The following is a 19,752-nucleotide window of genomic DNA, read 5'->3' on the forward strand; positions in this document are numbered from 1 at the left end:
GGCCTACGCATATTTTAAAAAAATGTGTCTATAAAAAAGTACGGCTATCTGAAGTCAATTAGCCTGGATATTAAAATACACCTATTCAATACAATCATTGTCCCAATGACCACCTACGCTAGGCTTCGAGACGTGAAAGGTTGAAAAGAGGCTGAGCAGTGATGGCTGAGAAGGATCCTTCGAATGAATGCAGATAATGTTACCAATAGAGAAATCTTTTCCCGCACAGGCATTAGCCGTTTAATGAAAGTGTCGAATGAACGTCGATTGACATGTGTGAGACATATCATTAGACAAGACGAAACACGTTCACCAAAGCCGAGAAGAGGAACACAAAAACATGGCCGTCCAGGTTTAATCATGGCGTCACACCTTTTTAGAAGGAAAGTGGCTGCGAAAGTCACCTAACACTGATTTCTTTGGAGGGAGCTTGCAGCTCTATGCGTCGAATGGCGCGTGAGGGGCTTATGTCTAAGTGTTTTTCAATATTTTAAAATTTAAGATGTTACGTTCGCCACTCAACTGATCAGGTAAGATGTTAGGGAGAGCCCTTAAGCTCATTCGGAGTTGTCTGGGGCAAAGCCCCTGGCGCTAAGAGTTTTTCTACATTTCTGAACTTCAGAAACTCTTTCAACGTATTATTTTTCTCATATTATGAAGATTACCATTCTAATAGAATTGAATGTAGCAAGTTTGGGACATGTTGATACTAAACTGAGAGACATTCAAGGTAGGAAGGTAGTAATTTTTATTTTTAAAAGTTGCATTTTTGAAAAGTGCATTTTTCTGACTTGGGTGTCACCCTCCTGGTGGGTGTCACCCGGTGCGGCCTGCACCCCTAGTGACGCCACTGGATCTAGTTATTTCCAGGACAAGGTTAGAATCGCAGCTAAAAGAAATTATAATATGTTTATTCTTAATCTTGTGGAATAATTAGTTGGAAGGAATTTGGAACTAAGGTTTTCTGGTAACCTCATCGCTGTCTTGAGTAGGTTTTGTTGACTGTTATGGTGGATGAAATACCTAATTCAAGCCAACCAACTGAACACAGGCGAAAGGCAATGAAATGAGACAATCAAGAGTGTTGACGATCAAAACATTTAATTCGATACTGAAATATAATCGCTATCACTAAACAAATAACTAAGTCCAAAACTTTTTGATTAATCAAACTTAAATGTCTCTAAAGACGCATACATGTGCATGGTTTTCTTAAATTTTCTTTATTCACTGACTATTCCTAATCTTCGTTTTATCATGACTATATTGCCATTATCACCAGTCTTTCTAGTTCCGGTGTCAGTGGTGTGTATGCCATCTGCAATCCAGGACCCTTCTTGTATGCTTGCTCTCCTTGTGGATCTATCCAGTGACTCTTTTTCCCAACTGTTAGCGTCCATTTTGAAAAATTCGTGTCACGTTTGCCTACATCAGTATACCATAAAAGTGGGCGACCAGCGGCTCTCCTGCGACTGAAGCTGTGTCAAGGAATTGACCTCTTCAATCACATGAGAAGTTGCAAAGACATATAATGCCACAGACAGACAAATTGTCGCTATCTAAAACCTATAAATATAGCCCGAAACAAATGACTCGCGTCACATTCCTTACTGTAAACTAACGAAACCTAACAGGATTTATATAAATAGAGAAAACTAAACTGTCTTTTTTTCAAGCCATTGGAGATTTTCACACTAAAAGTTAATCACAGTAATTCCTTCTTTGCTAACTCTTAAAAAGAGTTTTTGAGTTTCCGTTGGTAGATACGTTTTAGAGATCTTGTAAAATTATATGCCTAGCTACTATCAGGCTATGCCAGCCTTGCACACTTCATATGACAATGTTGATCTACATAACCTGTTTATAATGACACATTCTTCAATCATCAAAATGTCTAAAAAAAACTATATCAAGCCCCACCCAATAAATTTACACTCCAGAAGGCAACCCGATAAAAGTCTTCTTTACTTGGAGTTATACTTATTTATCTAAGAAAAAGACAACATTGTACTTATTACTGAGCTAAAATATTTAAAAAGGAAAGTTCAAAGATTGTGTTTACATTAGTTCAATCTCAATGTGATTTTATTTTTATATGGGATGTGTGGCTGAGATGTTATGTACGCTTGGGATTAACTACCTGTTAAGGGGGCTCGAGGTTTGACACCAGGCTCGAGCAGAGTTGTGTTTACTGAGCGCCTAAAGGCAGTACAGAAAACCTTTTCCCAGATACCCTCTCCTCTCACTGGTCCACAATGAGATTGGACCATAACGCTCTGAGCATGCTATTAGCATTATTGCACTATTATTATTATTATTGCACTATATAAAAGCTATTTTTTTTTAAAATAAAAATTTGAGCCAAAATTTTTTAAAGACTTAGCAAAGAAATAAATGACAACAAGACATTATTTGAAAATAAATCACTCATAATTTCACTTTTATTTATATATAATCTCATAAAAATGTTAAAGAATGGACAATAAACAAAAAATCCACTAATAATCAAACAAAACTTTGTATTATGGTACATATTTATAAGCAGTTTAAACAAAAAAACCAACACATTCACAGTTGCAAACAAATATTTATATATATGTATGTAATATTAGATTGTATAAAGAATAATTATTCAAATTAGCCACCATTTTTGTTTATAAAGAAAATAATCCTAGGAGATTAAGATGCTCCAATACTTGCCAATGACTAGTTTCAAAGTCAAAACAAAGCAAATAAACAAACCACTCCTAAGTAAAAGGAGGAGAAACCAAATGTTCACTTGAAGTACAAATACATTGAATGGGGGGTGAGGGTCGGGAGCAAAAGGGGAGATGAGCAAGAAACAATTGTGTGTATGGCATATGAAGGAATGTACAAGAAAAAGTTTCTACTAGATCAAAAACATTTCTACCAGTCTTCTTCTTCCTCATTAGTCTGACCTCTAGTCATGCAATAGAACATCATTGTATTTTACCTTATAAAATACAGAAGTTAACTTTAAAAAGATGATTATGTCCTACACATGTTCCTTGTTCAATCTAGTCATGCATGTTAAATTCTGCCAAGTTATTGCTTTTCCTAGCTAGCTCAGGCAACCCATTCCATGCTCTAATAGCACTAGGGAAGAAAGAGCATTTAAAAAAATTTGTCCTAGTATATGGAACGAGGAGTGTGCCTTTATCTTTGTGTCTTTCTGAGTATTTTATTAGATTTTGTTTTTGTATTTGAAGATTATGGTTCAGTGTTTTATGTATAATTTCTACTTTATTTGTAAGTCTTCTATCCTGAAGGCTTTCTAAATTTAGTCATTTTACTAAGGGTGTTACTCTAATCAAATGTGAATATTCATTTCAAAAGTGATTATTATTTGTTATGAATCTCACTGTGTCTGTTCTTAATGTTTTCTTGAGTTGAGGGGTCTCAAACAGAGGGTGCATATTCTATTATTGGCCTAACAAAGGTTAAATAACATTTTAGTTTTATGTTCTTATTTAATTAGCAGAAATTTCTTTTAATAAATCCTAATGCTTTGTTATATTTTTTAATAGATTTATCAATATTAGAACTCCATGATAGTTTTTCATTTATTAACATCTAGGTATTTTGAGTTTTTGGTCTTGTGTTACTGGTTTTTTTAAACTTCCAGCTTTGACATAACTGGCTTATAATGACAGATCCTTTAATCATCAAAATGTCTAGAAAAAATGTAACCCCTCTTTTTAACAACTCATATATTGACTCCAAAATACAACGCCAGTCACTACTTTAATTTGAGCCCTTTTTAAATTGTTATTGAGCTAAAATATTGTAACAGGAAAGCCAAAGACTGTCGTTACTCTATTTCAATCTTTTTTGTGATTTTACTTCACATATTCAATCACCTTGAGCCAAACTTGTAAAAATCATCAAAATATCTAGCAAAGAAATAAATGAAAACTAAGACCATTTTTAAAATGGTGTTCCTTAAAAAAATAACCCTTCATGCACATACTATTAAATCATAAACATATTTTCCACAATCATTTTGGAAGCATGAGATAGTTAAAAAGAGATATTAATGTTAACCAATACAATTAAACATTTTGAAAGGGAAAAAGTCTGGTTTGGAAATGAACTCTTGTTAGAAATCCTAGGTCAAGAGAGGCAGCTCATTAAGTTAGGATGTCTTGAAGATTTATTGGAAAAAAAAAATACAAACTACATTTTACCACAAAAAAATTAATCAAGTCTCACCTTTTTTTGATCCAAAAACTACTAGTCTTTTTGATAGTTACGTTTTAAATGTTCTACCTCATCTGAGTTCATTTAGTGCAAATTGGTAAATAACTTATACCAAATGCACTTATTCATTGAAATTATGCTTACATTAAAATAGCACATGCAATATTATACATTATCAATGTTATTATGCAAATATGATCAGACTATAATGAACACTTACTTACAATAGAAATGGCACTCATAGGTGAGTTCAAATGAGTCTGAACTAATAGTTTTACCAACATAATGAAATTTATAAAGCAAATAAATGTAAATTTGTATACATTCAAAATAAAAATGAGTTGTTCCAATCCTTTGAACACAGTAAGGTGTTTCTGTGGCAATAAACTTAATACACTTGATTGTAAAAAAATAAACTGTTTGGAAGTGAAACAAAATGAGCTTTGAGACATATTCTGAGCATTGGTTTGTGCTGAACAAAACTTGTACAACAAGGTCAGTATTCCAAAGATATTTACATCTTGCCTATAGGTCTATGTAATTTCAATCAAGCTTTTACCAACATTTTAATATTAACTTGTAAAAATGTCTGCTAAAAAATGAGAAACATTTTATGAAAATATTTTTATTGTCCCAATTGTAGAAGAAAGAAAGAAATGTAGAGTGTGCCTAAACCAAACTGACTTGATTGCTGTCATAGCCAACAAATGCAGCAGTGTGTTCAGGATAGACCTGACCCCGCGATCGTAAAATATGATTTTGTTGTTGAGGGTAGCTAAACACTTCCGCATCAGGATGAAACGAACATTGAGAGTTTATGGTATTGTCAAGGAACACATCATCCAAATCATTTGATTTTGAGTTGTCTTCTATGGCAGTAAATGAAACATTTCCATTGTTGGGGAATCCCAAACCTGGTTTGGCATAAAGATTGGAACTGTTGTTAGACCCATGTCTGTGCCTGCTTTTACCATCATATGCATAACTAGAAGCACTGTTGTCATTGATGAACCCTTGGGCAATGCTGTAGTTATTATTGCATTCCACAGAAGCATAGCGGTGGTCATGGGTTGAACTTGATGAGGACGACTGTCTCTGACGGTATGGTGCAGTACTGTAATACAAATCTTGGTCAGAGAACTTTCTCTGATGATTTGACCTCATCAACATTGCGTCTACAGACTGCCCTGAAGGATGCAGATAATAGCTGGAATTTCCAAACTGTCGACTAGAGGAAGAAGAATCTGAATGGAGAAGACGGCGCTCATCACAAACTCGAGAATATATTGGAGAATCAATGGAGGTTCTTCCATATGGATGACCTATATTGTCTTTATACTGGGAATTTTGAAAATTAGAATCTTCTTCACCACACATGTCACTGCCGCTCACACTGAATGAGCCAGTTTGGCTGCTTTCCTCAGGGGAGAGTAAAGTGTAATTAATGTTAGAAGGGTGGTATCCCTTTCTTGTGACATGGACCGAGGTTATAGGTGCCCCAGATGGATGCAGTGTGAGTGGATTGCCCTGTGTGTCTCGTAAATGACGTAGCTCAGGAGCATAGTTCATAAGCTCTAAATAGCCAGGGCCATTCTTTGTCCCACGAGGCTCTAAATAGCCATGATGATCATAATTAGAGGCAGCTGGAAACTGGTCCATAGAAGAATCCAATGAGCTCTTTGTGGAATATTCTAAAGATTGAGTTCGTTTCCTTCCAATCTTTGTAAGGTCAACAACCAACTGTTTCAAAACATAAATATATGGTTAAAAGTTACGAAATATAATTAATGCTTAAAAAAAAAATTAAAATACATTTAACTTAAAAAAATAAAATTTTAGAGAAACAAATAAATAAATTTAAGAAAAAAGAAGTTATAGATCAGACTAGCTTTTTAAAACTGAGTTAATAAATATAATTTTATGCTATGTAAGTATATATAAAAACAAAAATATCAACAAACTTTTTCTGTGCCATCAGGAGAACTGAGCAAGTCTTTGAGCCTCTTTTGCTTCCCTGACTGCGTCAAACGAACGGATCCACCCCCTGATGAAGAAAAAAACAAAAATTGTAACTTTCAGATGAACAATGAAAATCTTTAATATGTTGGCTACTTTTTTTCTGGTCTCAAAATAATAAAACCATATTTCATTTTATAATGATATTTAGTAATAAATGCATAAAATGCATATAAAAAATATGCTAACTCAAGGCTCTGTTAAGCAGACTATATATTTAAATATTACTATATAGGTGTCAGTCATTTAACAGTGCTATTACAATAAAGATGTCTAATAGATGTCTACTAAAACTGTTAATCATTTATGCATATGTAGAATAGTTTATCATTAGAGTTAATTTTTAATAGCAATATTATTATATTTTTAAAAAGTTACTGCAGGCAATGAATAAACACATTTTACATTTTCATGCAAAACCAAATAAATGGTACGCTTGTAAAAAAAAAAAAATTCATGAATTTTTGTTTTATTTTTACCAAAATTTCACATAAATATTTGTAAATCTAACATTTTTTTGCAATCAGATCCACCAATCTATTCTTTTCAATTACAGATGTTAGTTGTTCATTTAATTCATGTGTCAATCTAGTCATCCCAATAAAACAATAATATACTTCACAATTTAATTAAAAGCATTTTAAATAAAATTATAAACTTAACTTTTGTTTTGAAATTTAAAAAAAAAAGAATTTTAATATATTGAGGGAAACTAAAAATTCAAAGAAGATAAAGAAATGTTTTATGAGCACAGTTTCAAACTGTATATTCAAAAAAAAAATAAAAAAAAAATGTGTAAATAAAAGAGGATTGAACATGAAATATATTCTATGTAAAAAAACAACAACAACCACTATAATTAAATTAAAAAAAAAACTGATTTGAGAAAAATGCATGAAAATATAATGATATAACAGTAAACAAACAAAATTTAACATGCCAACAAAAAGAAAATTGTTAAAAAGTTTATTTTCTAGCATTTTTTTTGGTTTGTTTTTACACTTGGAATCCATTGCCATCATTGCAGCAAGACCTGAACCCTTCTATTTTTTTTTTTACATTCCATATACTAAGGAATTAGATTGTCATGCTCTAATGCATATTGCACCTAACCAGGTGAGGAGAACTGACCAGGTTATTAGATCACATTGTGTATGTGTAAAAACCTGATGGAAATATGAGTCAAAATTTGGGTTTGTGTCAGACCAAAATATCTGGAAGGCTTGAAAAGATATTTATGTCAACAAGTAGGAGGGATCTAGAAAGACTTAAAAAGATAGAAAGTTTTCACAAAAGTCAATAATTATGTAACAACCCAGAAAAGTCTTTTTATTGAAAAGAACCCAAAGCAAGACCTTGTGATCTATCTCTGAGGCTTTTACAAACAAAACAAAGGTTCTATCATTGTGGGTCTGCTTGGAACTACTTGTTTAATGATAAAGTAGTGCTATATAAAAGCTATAATAAAAAAAAATAAACAAATTTCCTTTTAAAAACATAATCTATTTTTAGAGATGAAATATTAAGGTCATCGTTAACATCATAAGACAGTAAATCCTAATTGAATAAACATAGAAAATGACCATGAACAATGTAAACCAATTTCACTAAAACAAAGTTCTCTAAAGGTTGTCTATAGATACACAATCAAGATGAGATATACACACAACATCGGTTTGGTTAAAACTATTTAGAAAGCAATAAATTAAAAAGAAACAATCCATGTTGATTAAATTTTTGTGAGAATTCAGAAGATTATAAAAAAATATATGAAACTTCTCTTCAGACTTGCTCTTCACCCCAAAAACAAATGCACTAACTTAAAACAAAAAAACCCACAACACCAAACAGTTGTACAAAAGAAAATTAAAATAATAGCTAAATTGAGCACACAACGAAACAGTAATTTCTAGAAAAATATTAATTGCTTTGATCACAGCTACAGACTTTGAGAATTCAATGAGAAAGAGCTCTAGTAACAGAGTTTAAATAATTGAAATAGCAGCTCTGATCAAACCAAAAACCACAAACACCCAATGCATACATCTACCTGTTATTGTTTGTACTTTTTTGGTGTACAAACCCCAGATTGGTTTGTCTGGGGTAAACAGACCCCGCATAACTGCTTTTTCCTCCTCTTCCTCTTCCTCGATGAGATCGTCCTCCTCGTTCATCAAATGGTTGGCATCGTCGTTCACTGCCTCATCAATGAATGCAAGATTAATATTACCCATGGGAGCTCCTGGCCCTCCCTTACTTCTAGTATTATCATAATGCTTATTTATATTTGAACAAACAGGATTTATAATAATGTGGGACAGAGATGGGAGATAACTTACAGAATTTTTTTGTTTTTGTTCTTCTAAAGAGTTATCTAATGCATTATTGCAAAAAGCATTAGTAGAAACTGATAATGTTTTATTTTTACTAGAATTATAACTATTTTCATCCTCTTTCCAATTACTGAACTTATAAATCTGCCTATCACATCTATTATGTTTAGTTGTTGACATTAAAGCTACTTGGAATTGTTTATTATAGCTTAAGTTAAAACTATCAGAAGCAAAAAGAACATTACTCTCAACAGTTGAAATAAGATTATTGTTTTCATTGGTTGATAATTCTGTTAATATTTCAGTAATATTATCATGTCTTTCAAATGAAATGAAGTTTTCTATTTGGGAATCAATTGAACATTGACTATTAAAATATAGAGAATCTAACAACTCTATTGATTCTGAATATTGATTAGAATCTTCCAAAAGAAAGTACTGATTCTCTACAAATGGCTGACTGCTACTGCTAGATGGGTGGGGAGGCATATATAAATGTGCAGGGGAAGGTAATGGTGGGAGTAATTGGTTGTTCATGCATAAAGCTGTGGAGGAAAAAAAAACAACAAAAACACAAACTAGCAAGCATGCAAACATGCAGGAACATACAGTGACATGCATAACTTAACATAAATTAAGTAATTGTGATGGTTGTCAAAAACAAAACAAGGTGAATCATTTATTTATGACTTGTGTTAACACAAGTAGGGAAACACAATGGTTAACAAGAAAATATCTTGGGGTAAAAAAAGGAAACTAAAATTTAGGCTTACAAATGAAAACCGTATACAGTAAGAAATTAAAAAGAAAAAAATGAATCTATTTCACAACAATAACAAAAAAGAACATTGTTATATATATTTTTTAATGAACTTATGAGAAACACATTTCCAATGCACTAAAGAAATGATAACACTCAGTGAAAGAGTTATTCTGTTTAAGGAAGAGCTGAACACAAAGTTTTATGGGAAGGGTTATAAAAAGACTTTACTTGGGATTTATTATGAAACAAAATCCAAATATAAATCCAAACGACCACAGAAAAAAAAAAAAAGGAAAATCAGGAATTAAGCTGAAAGACAACATTAAGGGAATAGTAAACACTGAGCAGGAATTTTTTTCCCTCACAATAACTGTTTTTTTGTAGACTGAATAGGCATGATTATATATTTTTGTCCTTATTTTCTAGTAGTAAAAAAACTTTTATTTCTTAAAAAATAAAAATGTATCTTTAAATTGTTCTGTAAGCCAAAGACAATGTCAAGGTGAGATAAATCAAAGACAGAACTCTTACTAAGATAAACACAACATCTAAAAAAATGATAACTGAAGTACTTCGCTACTTAAATTAGTAAATTTTAATAACTTGAGAGACTAAATTGTTTTGATGAAAAGTAAATCCTTTTCATATACTATGTGTCATATACTATGTGTCATATACTATGAGGGACTGCTTTTACAGTTTGCTTATAGTTATTGCTTATTCTTCAGACAACCCTAATATGAAGATTTTGGTGGAAATGTACATTCCCTTCAACCACATAGTTGCTATACATGTTTGATTTATTAAGAAATTACTGTACATTTAAACCACTTTCTACAAGTATATATACTATAATACAAGCATCGAGACTCACCATCAGACACAGCAGGAGAATATCTGATAATTTCTTCTGGACTCATGTGCAAACATTTTTCTTGGAATAATTCTAAATTCTCCAGTAAAACAGCAAAACTTGGACGATGATCACAGTTAAAACTCCAGCATTTTCTCATCAAACTAAACCTGAACATTTGTTTAAAAAATATCAAACTTTAAATCAAGAAAAAAACAACTTCCTTACACAATGTTCCTAGTTTGATTAACTAATTCAATACATTCATTTCATTCAGTTTATGAGTTGGAAAGTAGAATGGACCAAACATATGAACTAGAGAGATCTTCAAAATGATCAGATTGCAGAAGACAAAGATGGAAAAAGAAAGACACAAAGGTGGGAAAAAAAGAAAACTTTGAAGTAGACAGCTGCCTTTTAGAGTTGGAGCAAGTAAGAGATTAGAAATTTTATTTTTTTATGACACTGTAAATAGCTTTGAGATATCTTATCTTATATAATACAGACGTTACTTCAAAAAAGAAGATGATTACGTCCTACGTGTCATGCATTTAGTCATGCATATCAACCAATGACCTAAATTCTGCCAAGTCACTGGTTTTCCTGGCTCGCTCAGGCAACCCATTCCATGCTCTAATAGCGCTAGGGAAGAAAGTGCATTTGTACAAATTTGTCCTAGCATATGGAACTAGGAATGTGCCTTTATCTTTGTGTCTTTCTGGAAAAATGGCCTAATTTTCATAAATGCAAAATTATCAAACTTAAAAAAAACCCTCTCCCAAACAGAATGCTCATTAATTTAATCAGCTGCTTCAATAAAGTTAATTTAAAATTAAGTATAAACTTGAATAAATGTCTTTTTGAGTAAAAACAAATACATAATGACAGTTATGAATCAAAAATATAATAAATTCACAATTCCTTTCTAAAGTTTATTTGTTTTGTAGCTTGCTTTGCAAAAGTTTTGAATCATCTACTTACATTTCATCTGTACATTTCTCAGGCCTCTCCAACTTGCCCCCATCTCTCACAAAATGAAGAACTTCAATATTAGTTCTGGCTGGGTAAGGTTGCTGGCCTAGTGTTAGGACTTCCCACATCAAAACACCAAAGGCCCTAAAACGTAAGCAATGTTCATCTATGTTATTTTAGTAAGCACAATATCTGAACAATCTTTAATATTTTTAAAAATGATATTGCTTTAGAAATGAAAAGATTAATAATTAACAATATAATGTGATACATTTTAAACCAGGCCATTATTTTGTTCTACATTGCATATATGGTGTTAATCAACAGGATGATATATTACCAAATGTCTGATTGAGTGGTAAAGAAGCCATCCACCAAAGACTCAGGAGACATCCACCGCACAGGTAAAAGACCTTCTCCTTCCTTTCTATAGTAGTCATTCTTATAAATGTCCCTGGCCAGTCCAAAGTCTCCAATTTTAACAATCATGTCTGAAGGAAACTTGGAGGAGACCAAACAATTCCTGGCTGCCAAATCTCTGCAATGACAAATGAGATGACCATGAAGTGATGTAGAGTAATGATAATTTACTTATAAATATTTAGTAAAAACGCTTTACAAATCATTACAATTATTATCAGTAATTCACTAACCTGTGCACAAAATGCATGTCTTCAAGATATTTACATCCTCGAACAACATGAACACATATTTTAACCAAGTCTGGTAATAACAGTTTAGCAGGGCTGGTCTACAAGAAAGGGATATAAATAAATAAATAAATATATATATAAAAGAAAAACATAAGAAAAACATATTTACAATAAAAATTATAACTAGGAAAAGCACTTACTGAAGTGGCTCTACAGCTGCGAAGAAAAGACAAAAGATCACCACCTTCCATGAGTTCCATTATTATAAATTGTGGATCATTGTCAAGACAAACTCCAAGAAGTCGTAGAATATTGTCATGCTGAAAGTTTTTCATAAGTAATGCCTCTTTCAAGAACTCTTCTTTTTCATGGTCAGATGCACTTTTACGCAAAGTCTGTTGAAAAGAATGGAAACAATAAAATAATTATAGTGATCAAAACATTACTATTTCACACATTATAAGTGATCTAAATATATCTACATCTAAGACATAAAGTTTGATAAAGATTTTGATGTGTACCATTGTCCAAGTGTTTCAAAGAAATCCTGAACTTACTTTAACAGCACATCTAGTTTCCCCACTGCCATCTCCTAAAATATTTTTTGCAAGACCTTCAAAGACTTCACCAAAAGCTCCGCTACCCAAAAACATTGTTAGCATCAGTTGATTTCGACTGAAATGTGGCAATTTAGCTATTTCCTCATCTGTGCATTTAATGCTGTAAAAAAGATTTACAGATATTAAAAAATTATAGAAGAGATTTACTTTCAAAAGTAATTCAGAAAAAAAAAAAAGAAAACAATACTAATAAGCTTATACAAAACAATAGTTGTAGACAATTTTGTTTATTTGACGCTGTTGCATTTTAAATTATAAGAAAATTCTAACAATATTACAACCAAGTTAATAAGATTATATTAAGATTAGAAAAGTGAAGGGGCAGTGAGGTTTTGAATTAAGAAAGCCTTGTCTACTCTTTCAATGGTTTAACATTATTGATGTATTCATTTTTGTTATTGATAAAGTGGTAATGAATGACAAACTGACTAAATATTTCTGCTGAGTTTAAAAGATTGTTTAAGTTGTATCAACTGACCTTATAGCATACAATGTATTACTCTGTTGAAATGCTGTATGTGGTAGTTCACGTAATGTCGCCAGCTCAGTGTCAGGTCCTCGAATAATAAAATGGGGAGTTTTTGTTTTCCTTTTTTGAATAACTAAAAAAAAAACATTCAAAGATATTTAAAAACTATTAAAATAATATACATTTCTCTGAAGTGCGTAGATTTTCAGAATGAAGGATGTCAATAGGTAATGAAATACTTCAGCCAAGAAATAACGATACAAAAAAGTGTGAAATTTTAAAAGCTGAGATAATATATATCAATATAAATGTTTAGTCCTATCTTGTTATCTAAACATATACTCACTCAGAACAACAATTATAATGAAAATAACAGCTATAAAGACAGCAACTGTGCCAGCAATAATTCCTATAATTCCTTGTCCTATTCCTGCTTCTGCTATAGCTATTTAGAACAAAGAAAAAATATGAATAAAATTAATTATTTAAATGACTAGATCTGACATCAAGAAAATTTTGATAAAAGTTTTAGATTAATGAGCTAAGATCTGAATGCATTTGAACAACATAAAAACATAGTAGACTTACGGTGTGGGGCTATAAATGTGGAACTATTCTGGCTAAAAGCCCCCCTGCCTTGAGAGTTTACAGCAGCTACCCTGAATACATAATGCTTTCCTGGCTTTAACTCTTTGGTCTCAATTAACCAACGAGTGTCAGACCCATTGTAAACCAAATGCCAATTGAAGTGATCTGGATCAGCAGAACTGTGGAACAAAAGAAAAATATTACCCAGCATTCTAGAACAGACTAGTAGCATGTTGATGTTCTATGTTTTTTCTCAATTTGTTGGCGACTGCTTAGTCCTTATGGCAACATAAATTCAGAAAAAATTAATCTTATTAATCAAATGTCCTTATTGCCTGAGCTAGCCAGGAAAACCAGTGACTTGGCAGAATTTAAGTCATTGGTTAATATGCATGACTGAATGCATGACGCGTAGGACGTAATCATCTTTTTTGATTTAACGTCTATATTATATAAGATAAGATAAGATAATACAAAAGTTTCACTAAAAGTTAACTAAATCCTATTGCCTATGAACACTAACCTAAGTTCTAATTCATAATTTGTAATGGGTGCTCCATTGTCATTAGGTTTCTCCCACTTGACTTCAAAAAGTCCACTTTTTAGTTTACGAATGTCAGGTGTGGAAACTTCATTTGGGAGAAACACTGAAAAAATGAAAAATAACATGACTTGTAAAATACAGCCCAGCATTACAAATAAAGTGTGGGTATACAATTAGAAGAAGTGACCTTTGACCTACCTAGAGTTCTGTATGTAAATTTGCTATCATCACTGGGCCAAATATAGTGAGCATCATCAAATGGCCGGTAGTTATAACTTGCTTTAATCTTAAATGAATATAATGTATTTGGCTGAAGCTGTGTAATAAGTTCCTCATATTGTGTATTATTGTCAGTGACACTCAAAATACCAGATTCAAACCATTTCAATGGCTCAGAAGTAACCTAGAAATAAAAGTAATTTAAAAAGATAAATCAATAAAATGTCATTCTAAAGACTGTAAATAACTTTATACATAAATTTATAATAATAGATTTGTAATTAAGTCATTCCAATGAAGACAAATATTAATAATGAAATAAAAAAAAAAACTCACCTCAGCATAAATGATCTGATGTCGCAGTATACTGTTATCAGGTGGTGATCTCCAGCTCATTACAATAGAGTAGGATGTAGCATTAGAAAAGAAAACATCGTAGGGTGTTAGGAAAGTTTTGACTGTCACTGTTTCAGAGCTTGTACACTGAGCTCGATTGCCCATACAGGAAAAAACCTACAGAAGAAAAGAAGATTGATAATGTACAATTTGATTACATTAAATTGTTCTTTAATTGACAACATGAAATTTGTTTAAAAATACATAGATCAAAAACACTTAGGTTATAATGATTGGTGCCATTAAAATTATATTTATTCATAATATTAATATCAAAAGATGGATAAGCCTTACACTGAAAGATATACTAATGATGTCAAGACAATAAGGACTGTGAAGATACAGTTAGCTTGTGGTGCTTTGGTGGAACAGCCCACTTTGGAACAGGTGAAGGTCATATTAATTGATTAACATTAATAGTTTAATTAGTTTAATATTATAAAAATGTAAGATTTTCTCGTAACATAATAGGGAGTCATTGGTGGCATGATTGATAACTTTGATCATTGTAGTTTGTCTAAGGCAATAAATGTTTGTTTGGTCATTGCAGTTTGTCTAAGGCAATAAATGTTTGTTTGGTCATTGCAGTTTGTCTAAGGCAATAAATGTTTGTTTGGTCATTGCAGTTTGTCTAAGGCAATAAATGTTTGTTTGGTCATTGCAGTTTGTCTAAGGCAATAAATGTTTGAATTCTTAAAATGCAAGAGATTTTAATGGGTCCTTACACTGAACAAAATGACAACTTTTCCAATGAGCCAAACTATAATGACTAATAATGTTTACTTAATTCTACAATTTTAATAATAATAATAATGACTGTCATCTTAATCATGATCTAATTAACAAAACAGGATCATGAACATAAAGAAAATCAATCGATCTACCTGTTAATTACTGTCTAATGAAGACACATGCTTTTAGAGTTTCTGTTTATTATTAAAGTGAACACATTGTGTGTATATTTTACCAGGTAATTACTTACCTTAAGGATGTTCATTTAACCAGTTATTTACTCACCTTAATGATATACACTGTACCAGGCGTCAGGTCATTAACAAATGTCTGAATATAGCTTTCATCAGTTCTATTTATTTTGATATTCTCCGTTTCTTTCTGGGTCAGAACAGTTGAGTACTGGACTCTATAAAAGATCTGATCTGCTGGTCCATTCAGTACCTGTGAAGGTCGCCATGTAACCATTATCTTCTCAGGAGTGCATGGTTCAGATACAACTTCCAAGGCTGCTGATGGAGCTAGAGTATAAAACAAAACATTAATTGTTTCAACTTTTAAAATTTACTAATTAACTAATTTTTCAAACCTGATTTTAAAATATTTCAAAGAATGAGTAAGTTATAACTAACCTCCAAATTTTGTGGTAATCACTAGAGGATGTCCTAGGGCTTCAGATAAATAGGGATAGAAATGATTGCTAACAGCAACTTGAATCAGATACTGAGTGTAAGGCTGAAGACCTTTTAATTCCATGTAAGTTGAATAGGATTCCTGTTTGAAAAATGAGTGTTTAAGTTCAAGCTATGTAAAAGATACAAAATATTAAGAGTTGCTTTTTGAATGCATTGTTTTGCATTGCTCTTGTAGGGAAAATATGTTGAATAATGACAATTTCAAAATTAATCACATGCTTTCATTTACTTTTGAATGCATTACGTCTTAGTAGCTGTGTAATGAATTTAGGACTACAATATCAACATTGAATAAGCTCACCAGTTTGCTACACTGAGAAAGGTCAACCTGACAGTCCTCTGGAGCTGCACCAGGCTTTGTGGCTTTCACTGTACGGTAGTAAAGAGTGTATTTAGTTTGTGGTGAACTGATTGTGAGGCAGGAGGAGGGTTTGATAGGAGATGTCAAGTTGAGGTAGATGTAGTTTACACCTTCTTCATACTTCTGAACATTAGAACTTGCTGCTCCTGGGTCTAAACATTGGGCATCTAAAAGGAAATTCATAAAATATCAATGATTTGTTTCATACTAATAGAAATAAATATTTATTTTTTAACATAATTCTTCAAATAATTATAGCTAAGAATGGCTGCCTGGTCATGTGGTATGTACATCAGACTGGAATTATAATGGTCCTGAGTTTAAACCCTGCTTGCTGCCATGTCTCCTGAAGCAATTCTCTAAACTTAACATTTAAAAAATTAATAAAAATGTGCAAATAATTTACCAGGAGCTCTTATGTTTAGCCAACCTATACATTTAGTTTATGGCTTTTAAAGTCATGCTCTTGATATTATTACCTGGAAGTGGTTGCAGATTTGATCCCAGAGCTACAATGTCTGTGATATCAGTAAAATCTTGCATTGTTAAACCTTCTCCAGTAGCTTTGTTCACACTATACAGTTTTCTATCTGATTGGCTGTACCAGCTGACTCTCAAGTGGTCAACAGCTATCAAACTTGGTGGAAAACCTTTGAACATAAATATTCAGGAGATTTAGATTACCATAAAGTAAATGACAAAGATATTTTAGAACAAGTGAAAATCATTACCAAGTTTTAAGAATTATTTAAACAAAAGTCAACAATTGAAAAACTAGAGACAAGTTCTAGCACTAAGCAGGTTGGACTAAAAGAGTAAGAGAAAGATGTCAGAATGAAAATAGAATTCTTATTACATACCATAAGAGTTGGACATTGATTTGGAGAATATTTTAATACATTTGCAACCATTTATATCTGTGGAGTAAATTGACCCAGTTTGATTTTCAGCAAAGAATATTTCTATCCGGCCATCAATTCTTGAATAAGTGACAGCCATGACAGATACAAGGTTTTTTAGAAGTGTGCAATTACAAAAACCGTCTCTTTTATTTGTGTTAGAGATTGCAGAACTCAAAACAGTTTTGACATTTTTATTGGTCATGTCTGATGACAAGATCTGCATTTCTCCATCAACACTCGTCTCTAACCACAGAACAGCACTGAAAAGACAAAAATTAAAAAGTTACCAAAACTTGTCAAGGAAAACATTGTATAAAACAAACCTAGATTGACATAATTAAAATTTAAACAGATTTTTCTGTTAATGTAATAATAAAAATTATTAAATAAATACAGATGATTGACTTAATATCTCAAATGTATATCAATGGATTTATTAGAACATATCATCATCTCTTCTGTTCCTTTACTTTTGTTGCAAGGGTGCTGCGATAGTCAGCAAAACTAAATCCATTAAATTTTCCTGGTCAGCAGGATATCAAGAGAAAGAGAGAGGCCGGTCCATTCTTGTGTGTTATTCAACCAGCTTTTCTTTGGATGACCCATTCTTTGTGCTCCCTTCACTGTACCTTGAAAGGATGACTTTTGACAATGTGACTAAACCAGCTCAGCTTTCATCTCTTCACAGTTTTGAAAAGTTCCTCCTTTTTGCCAGTCAGAGTGTTGAATTAAAAGGACAAACTTAATTGTCATTTTTTCCTTTTTGTATACTTTCAAAGGCTTGAATTTTTCTTTCAGCCTCAGCGTTCTGTGTGCAACTTTCACAACCATATAGGAGTAAAGAGACCACAAGTGAAGAACACAGTTTTAATTTTACTTGGAAGCTGATGTTCCTCTTCCAGATTTTTTAGTTTTCTTATGAAAATGGATGCCAAGCTTAAATTGTTTTTTTTATCAGTTTTATTGATCCTCCAAAAGTTTGAACAAAAATGATTTATTTTAGCACAACAAAAACTCATTGTAAGAAAGAACAAATAAGAAGTAAGTAGAATATATTTGCAGAAAGTATTTGAAAATTCTTTTTTATTAATAATTATATTAAATATAAATTTATAATCATTAGGTAAACAAAAATTGTTACACTAAAAGGTTTTGATTAGACATTATATATGTTGTATTTATAAGAATATAGGTACTAGCTAGAAAAAGCAACTTACCTGTTGAATGGGTCTACAGCTATGGTTTGTACATTGGCTGACCGATTCAGAAACACTGTGTACTTTCCATTGTCTAAATTGAACTGTGTTATGCTGCTTTTGTCACTGGAAAACGTCTCCACAAAATAGAGTGTTCTACTAACCCAGTCAACTGTGATGTCTTTGCCATTTCCTTTTAATGTAAAGATCTGAAAATTTGAAAATAATATTCTTCTCATCAATCAAGTGTGATAGAAATAAAATAAGCTCCCTTTTAAGAGCTTTAAGTCAGTCTGGTAGTAAACAGTGTTATTGCTTGGTAGTCTCACAAGAAAAACATTTTTGCTGATATTAAATTTTCTTTTCAGAATTTCAAATTCCTGGTCATATTCAGAGATATTTCTTGCTATCTATTTTAACAAACTCCAATATATTCCTAACCTAAGTCTTTGAAAGATTGATGTCAGCTACATTTATGAGACTGCTTTTCACAAACACGAATAAGTACAAAGTAAAGCAAAAAAAAGTGCTCTTTATTTTCCCCAACTTGTGTCAGGCACCCATTAGTGTTGGGTGGACACATCCTTTAAAATCTACGAATTTAAAATCCCAGCCTTCACAGAGATTCCAACCTGAGACCTCTCAGTTCAGAAGCTAAGCGCTTAGTACCTACCACACCCCTTGAATAAGTACAAAGCACAGAAAATATTGAAGGACTATACACTTGTATGATATATGATGTTTTAATAAAAGAAATTATAAAATGACACTCTATTTCAACCTATATAGAAATTTACCTCAAGAAGGTCATTTTCATGAGCTTGCACAACGGCATTCCTATTGTTTATCCAATATAGTCTGATATCATCCTGATGGAGGAAAGACACAGCCTTTAGTGGCTCATCTATTGTTGGGTACAATTTGGTGAAATCCCTATAAGGACTGTCCGTTTCAGTGATTCCAATGCCTTTAGTGGTTCCAACAAGAAGCTTAGGAACTGGGTTCAATTCTGTTTTTAAAATGTATATTATAATTACTTTGGCATATATAGTCAATAAATATTTTTTGTTGTGAAACTGTAGGCTAAGTTTAACAAATGTTTCATTATAGAAAGGAAATGAACTTTTGAACTTTACTATTTGAATAAAGGTAAAATCTATTTGTAAATATCAGTAGGTATTTTAAAGGGAGATAATATTAGTATTTAAGATACGTTATT

General features: G+C 31.9%; 1 protein-coding gene across 5 annotated transcripts in view; it reads right to left on the reverse strand.

The window, feature by feature from the left end:
- Nucleotides 1-4,173: 4,173 nt before the first annotated feature.
- LOC106057633 (proto-oncogene tyrosine-protein kinase ROS-like) overlaps nucleotides 4,174-19,752 on the reverse strand; it is a 120,466-nt gene continuing 104,887 nt past the window's right edge. For 2 of the 5 annotated variants that reach the window (XM_013214929.2, XM_056032496.1), the window contains 22 exons: nucleotides 19,331-19,542; nucleotides 18,555-18,742; nucleotides 17,296-17,597; nucleotides 16,915-17,085; nucleotides 16,376-16,602; nucleotides 16,012-16,153; nucleotides 15,665-15,900; nucleotides 14,588-14,764; nucleotides 14,231-14,435; nucleotides 14,012-14,135; nucleotides 13,489-13,667; nucleotides 13,247-13,345; nucleotides 12,910-13,033; nucleotides 12,369-12,531; nucleotides 12,012-12,206; nucleotides 11,812-11,909; nucleotides 11,499-11,696; nucleotides 11,168-11,302; nucleotides 10,208-10,356; nucleotides 8,288-8,434; nucleotides 6,183-6,265; nucleotides 4,174-5,961 (listed from right to left, as the gene is read on the reverse strand). In XM_013214929.2, coding sequence (XP_013070383.2) covers nucleotides 4,891-5,961; nucleotides 6,183-6,265; nucleotides 8,288-8,434; nucleotides 10,208-10,356; nucleotides 11,168-11,302; nucleotides 11,499-11,696; nucleotides 11,812-11,909; nucleotides 12,012-12,206; nucleotides 12,369-12,531; nucleotides 12,910-13,033; nucleotides 13,247-13,345; nucleotides 13,489-13,667; nucleotides 14,012-14,135; nucleotides 14,231-14,435; nucleotides 14,588-14,764; nucleotides 15,665-15,900; nucleotides 16,012-16,153; nucleotides 16,376-16,602; nucleotides 16,915-17,085; nucleotides 17,296-17,597; nucleotides 18,555-18,742; nucleotides 19,331-19,542 — 4,625 coding nt within the window. In that variant the 3' untranslated portion in view covers nucleotides 4,174-4,890. Of the gene's footprint in view, nucleotides 5,962-6,182; nucleotides 6,266-8,287; nucleotides 8,439-9,128; nucleotides 9,339-10,207; nucleotides 10,357-11,167; nucleotides 11,303-11,498; nucleotides 11,697-11,811; nucleotides 11,910-12,011; nucleotides 12,207-12,368; nucleotides 12,532-12,909; nucleotides 13,034-13,246; nucleotides 13,346-13,488; nucleotides 13,668-14,011; nucleotides 14,136-14,230; nucleotides 14,436-14,587; nucleotides 14,765-15,664; nucleotides 15,901-16,011; nucleotides 16,154-16,375; nucleotides 16,603-16,914; nucleotides 17,086-17,295; nucleotides 17,598-18,554; nucleotides 18,743-19,330; nucleotides 19,543-19,752 lie in introns of those variants that run through there. The other 3 variants (XM_013214931.2, XM_056032497.1, XM_013214932.2) reach the window with 3 other exon arrangements.

This window comes from Biomphalaria glabrata, chromosome 6, assembly GCF_947242115.1.
Source record: "Biomphalaria glabrata chromosome 6, xgBioGlab47.1, whole genome shotgun sequence".
Lineage (NCBI taxonomy): Eukaryota > Metazoa > Mollusca > Gastropoda > Planorbidae > Biomphalaria > Biomphalaria glabrata.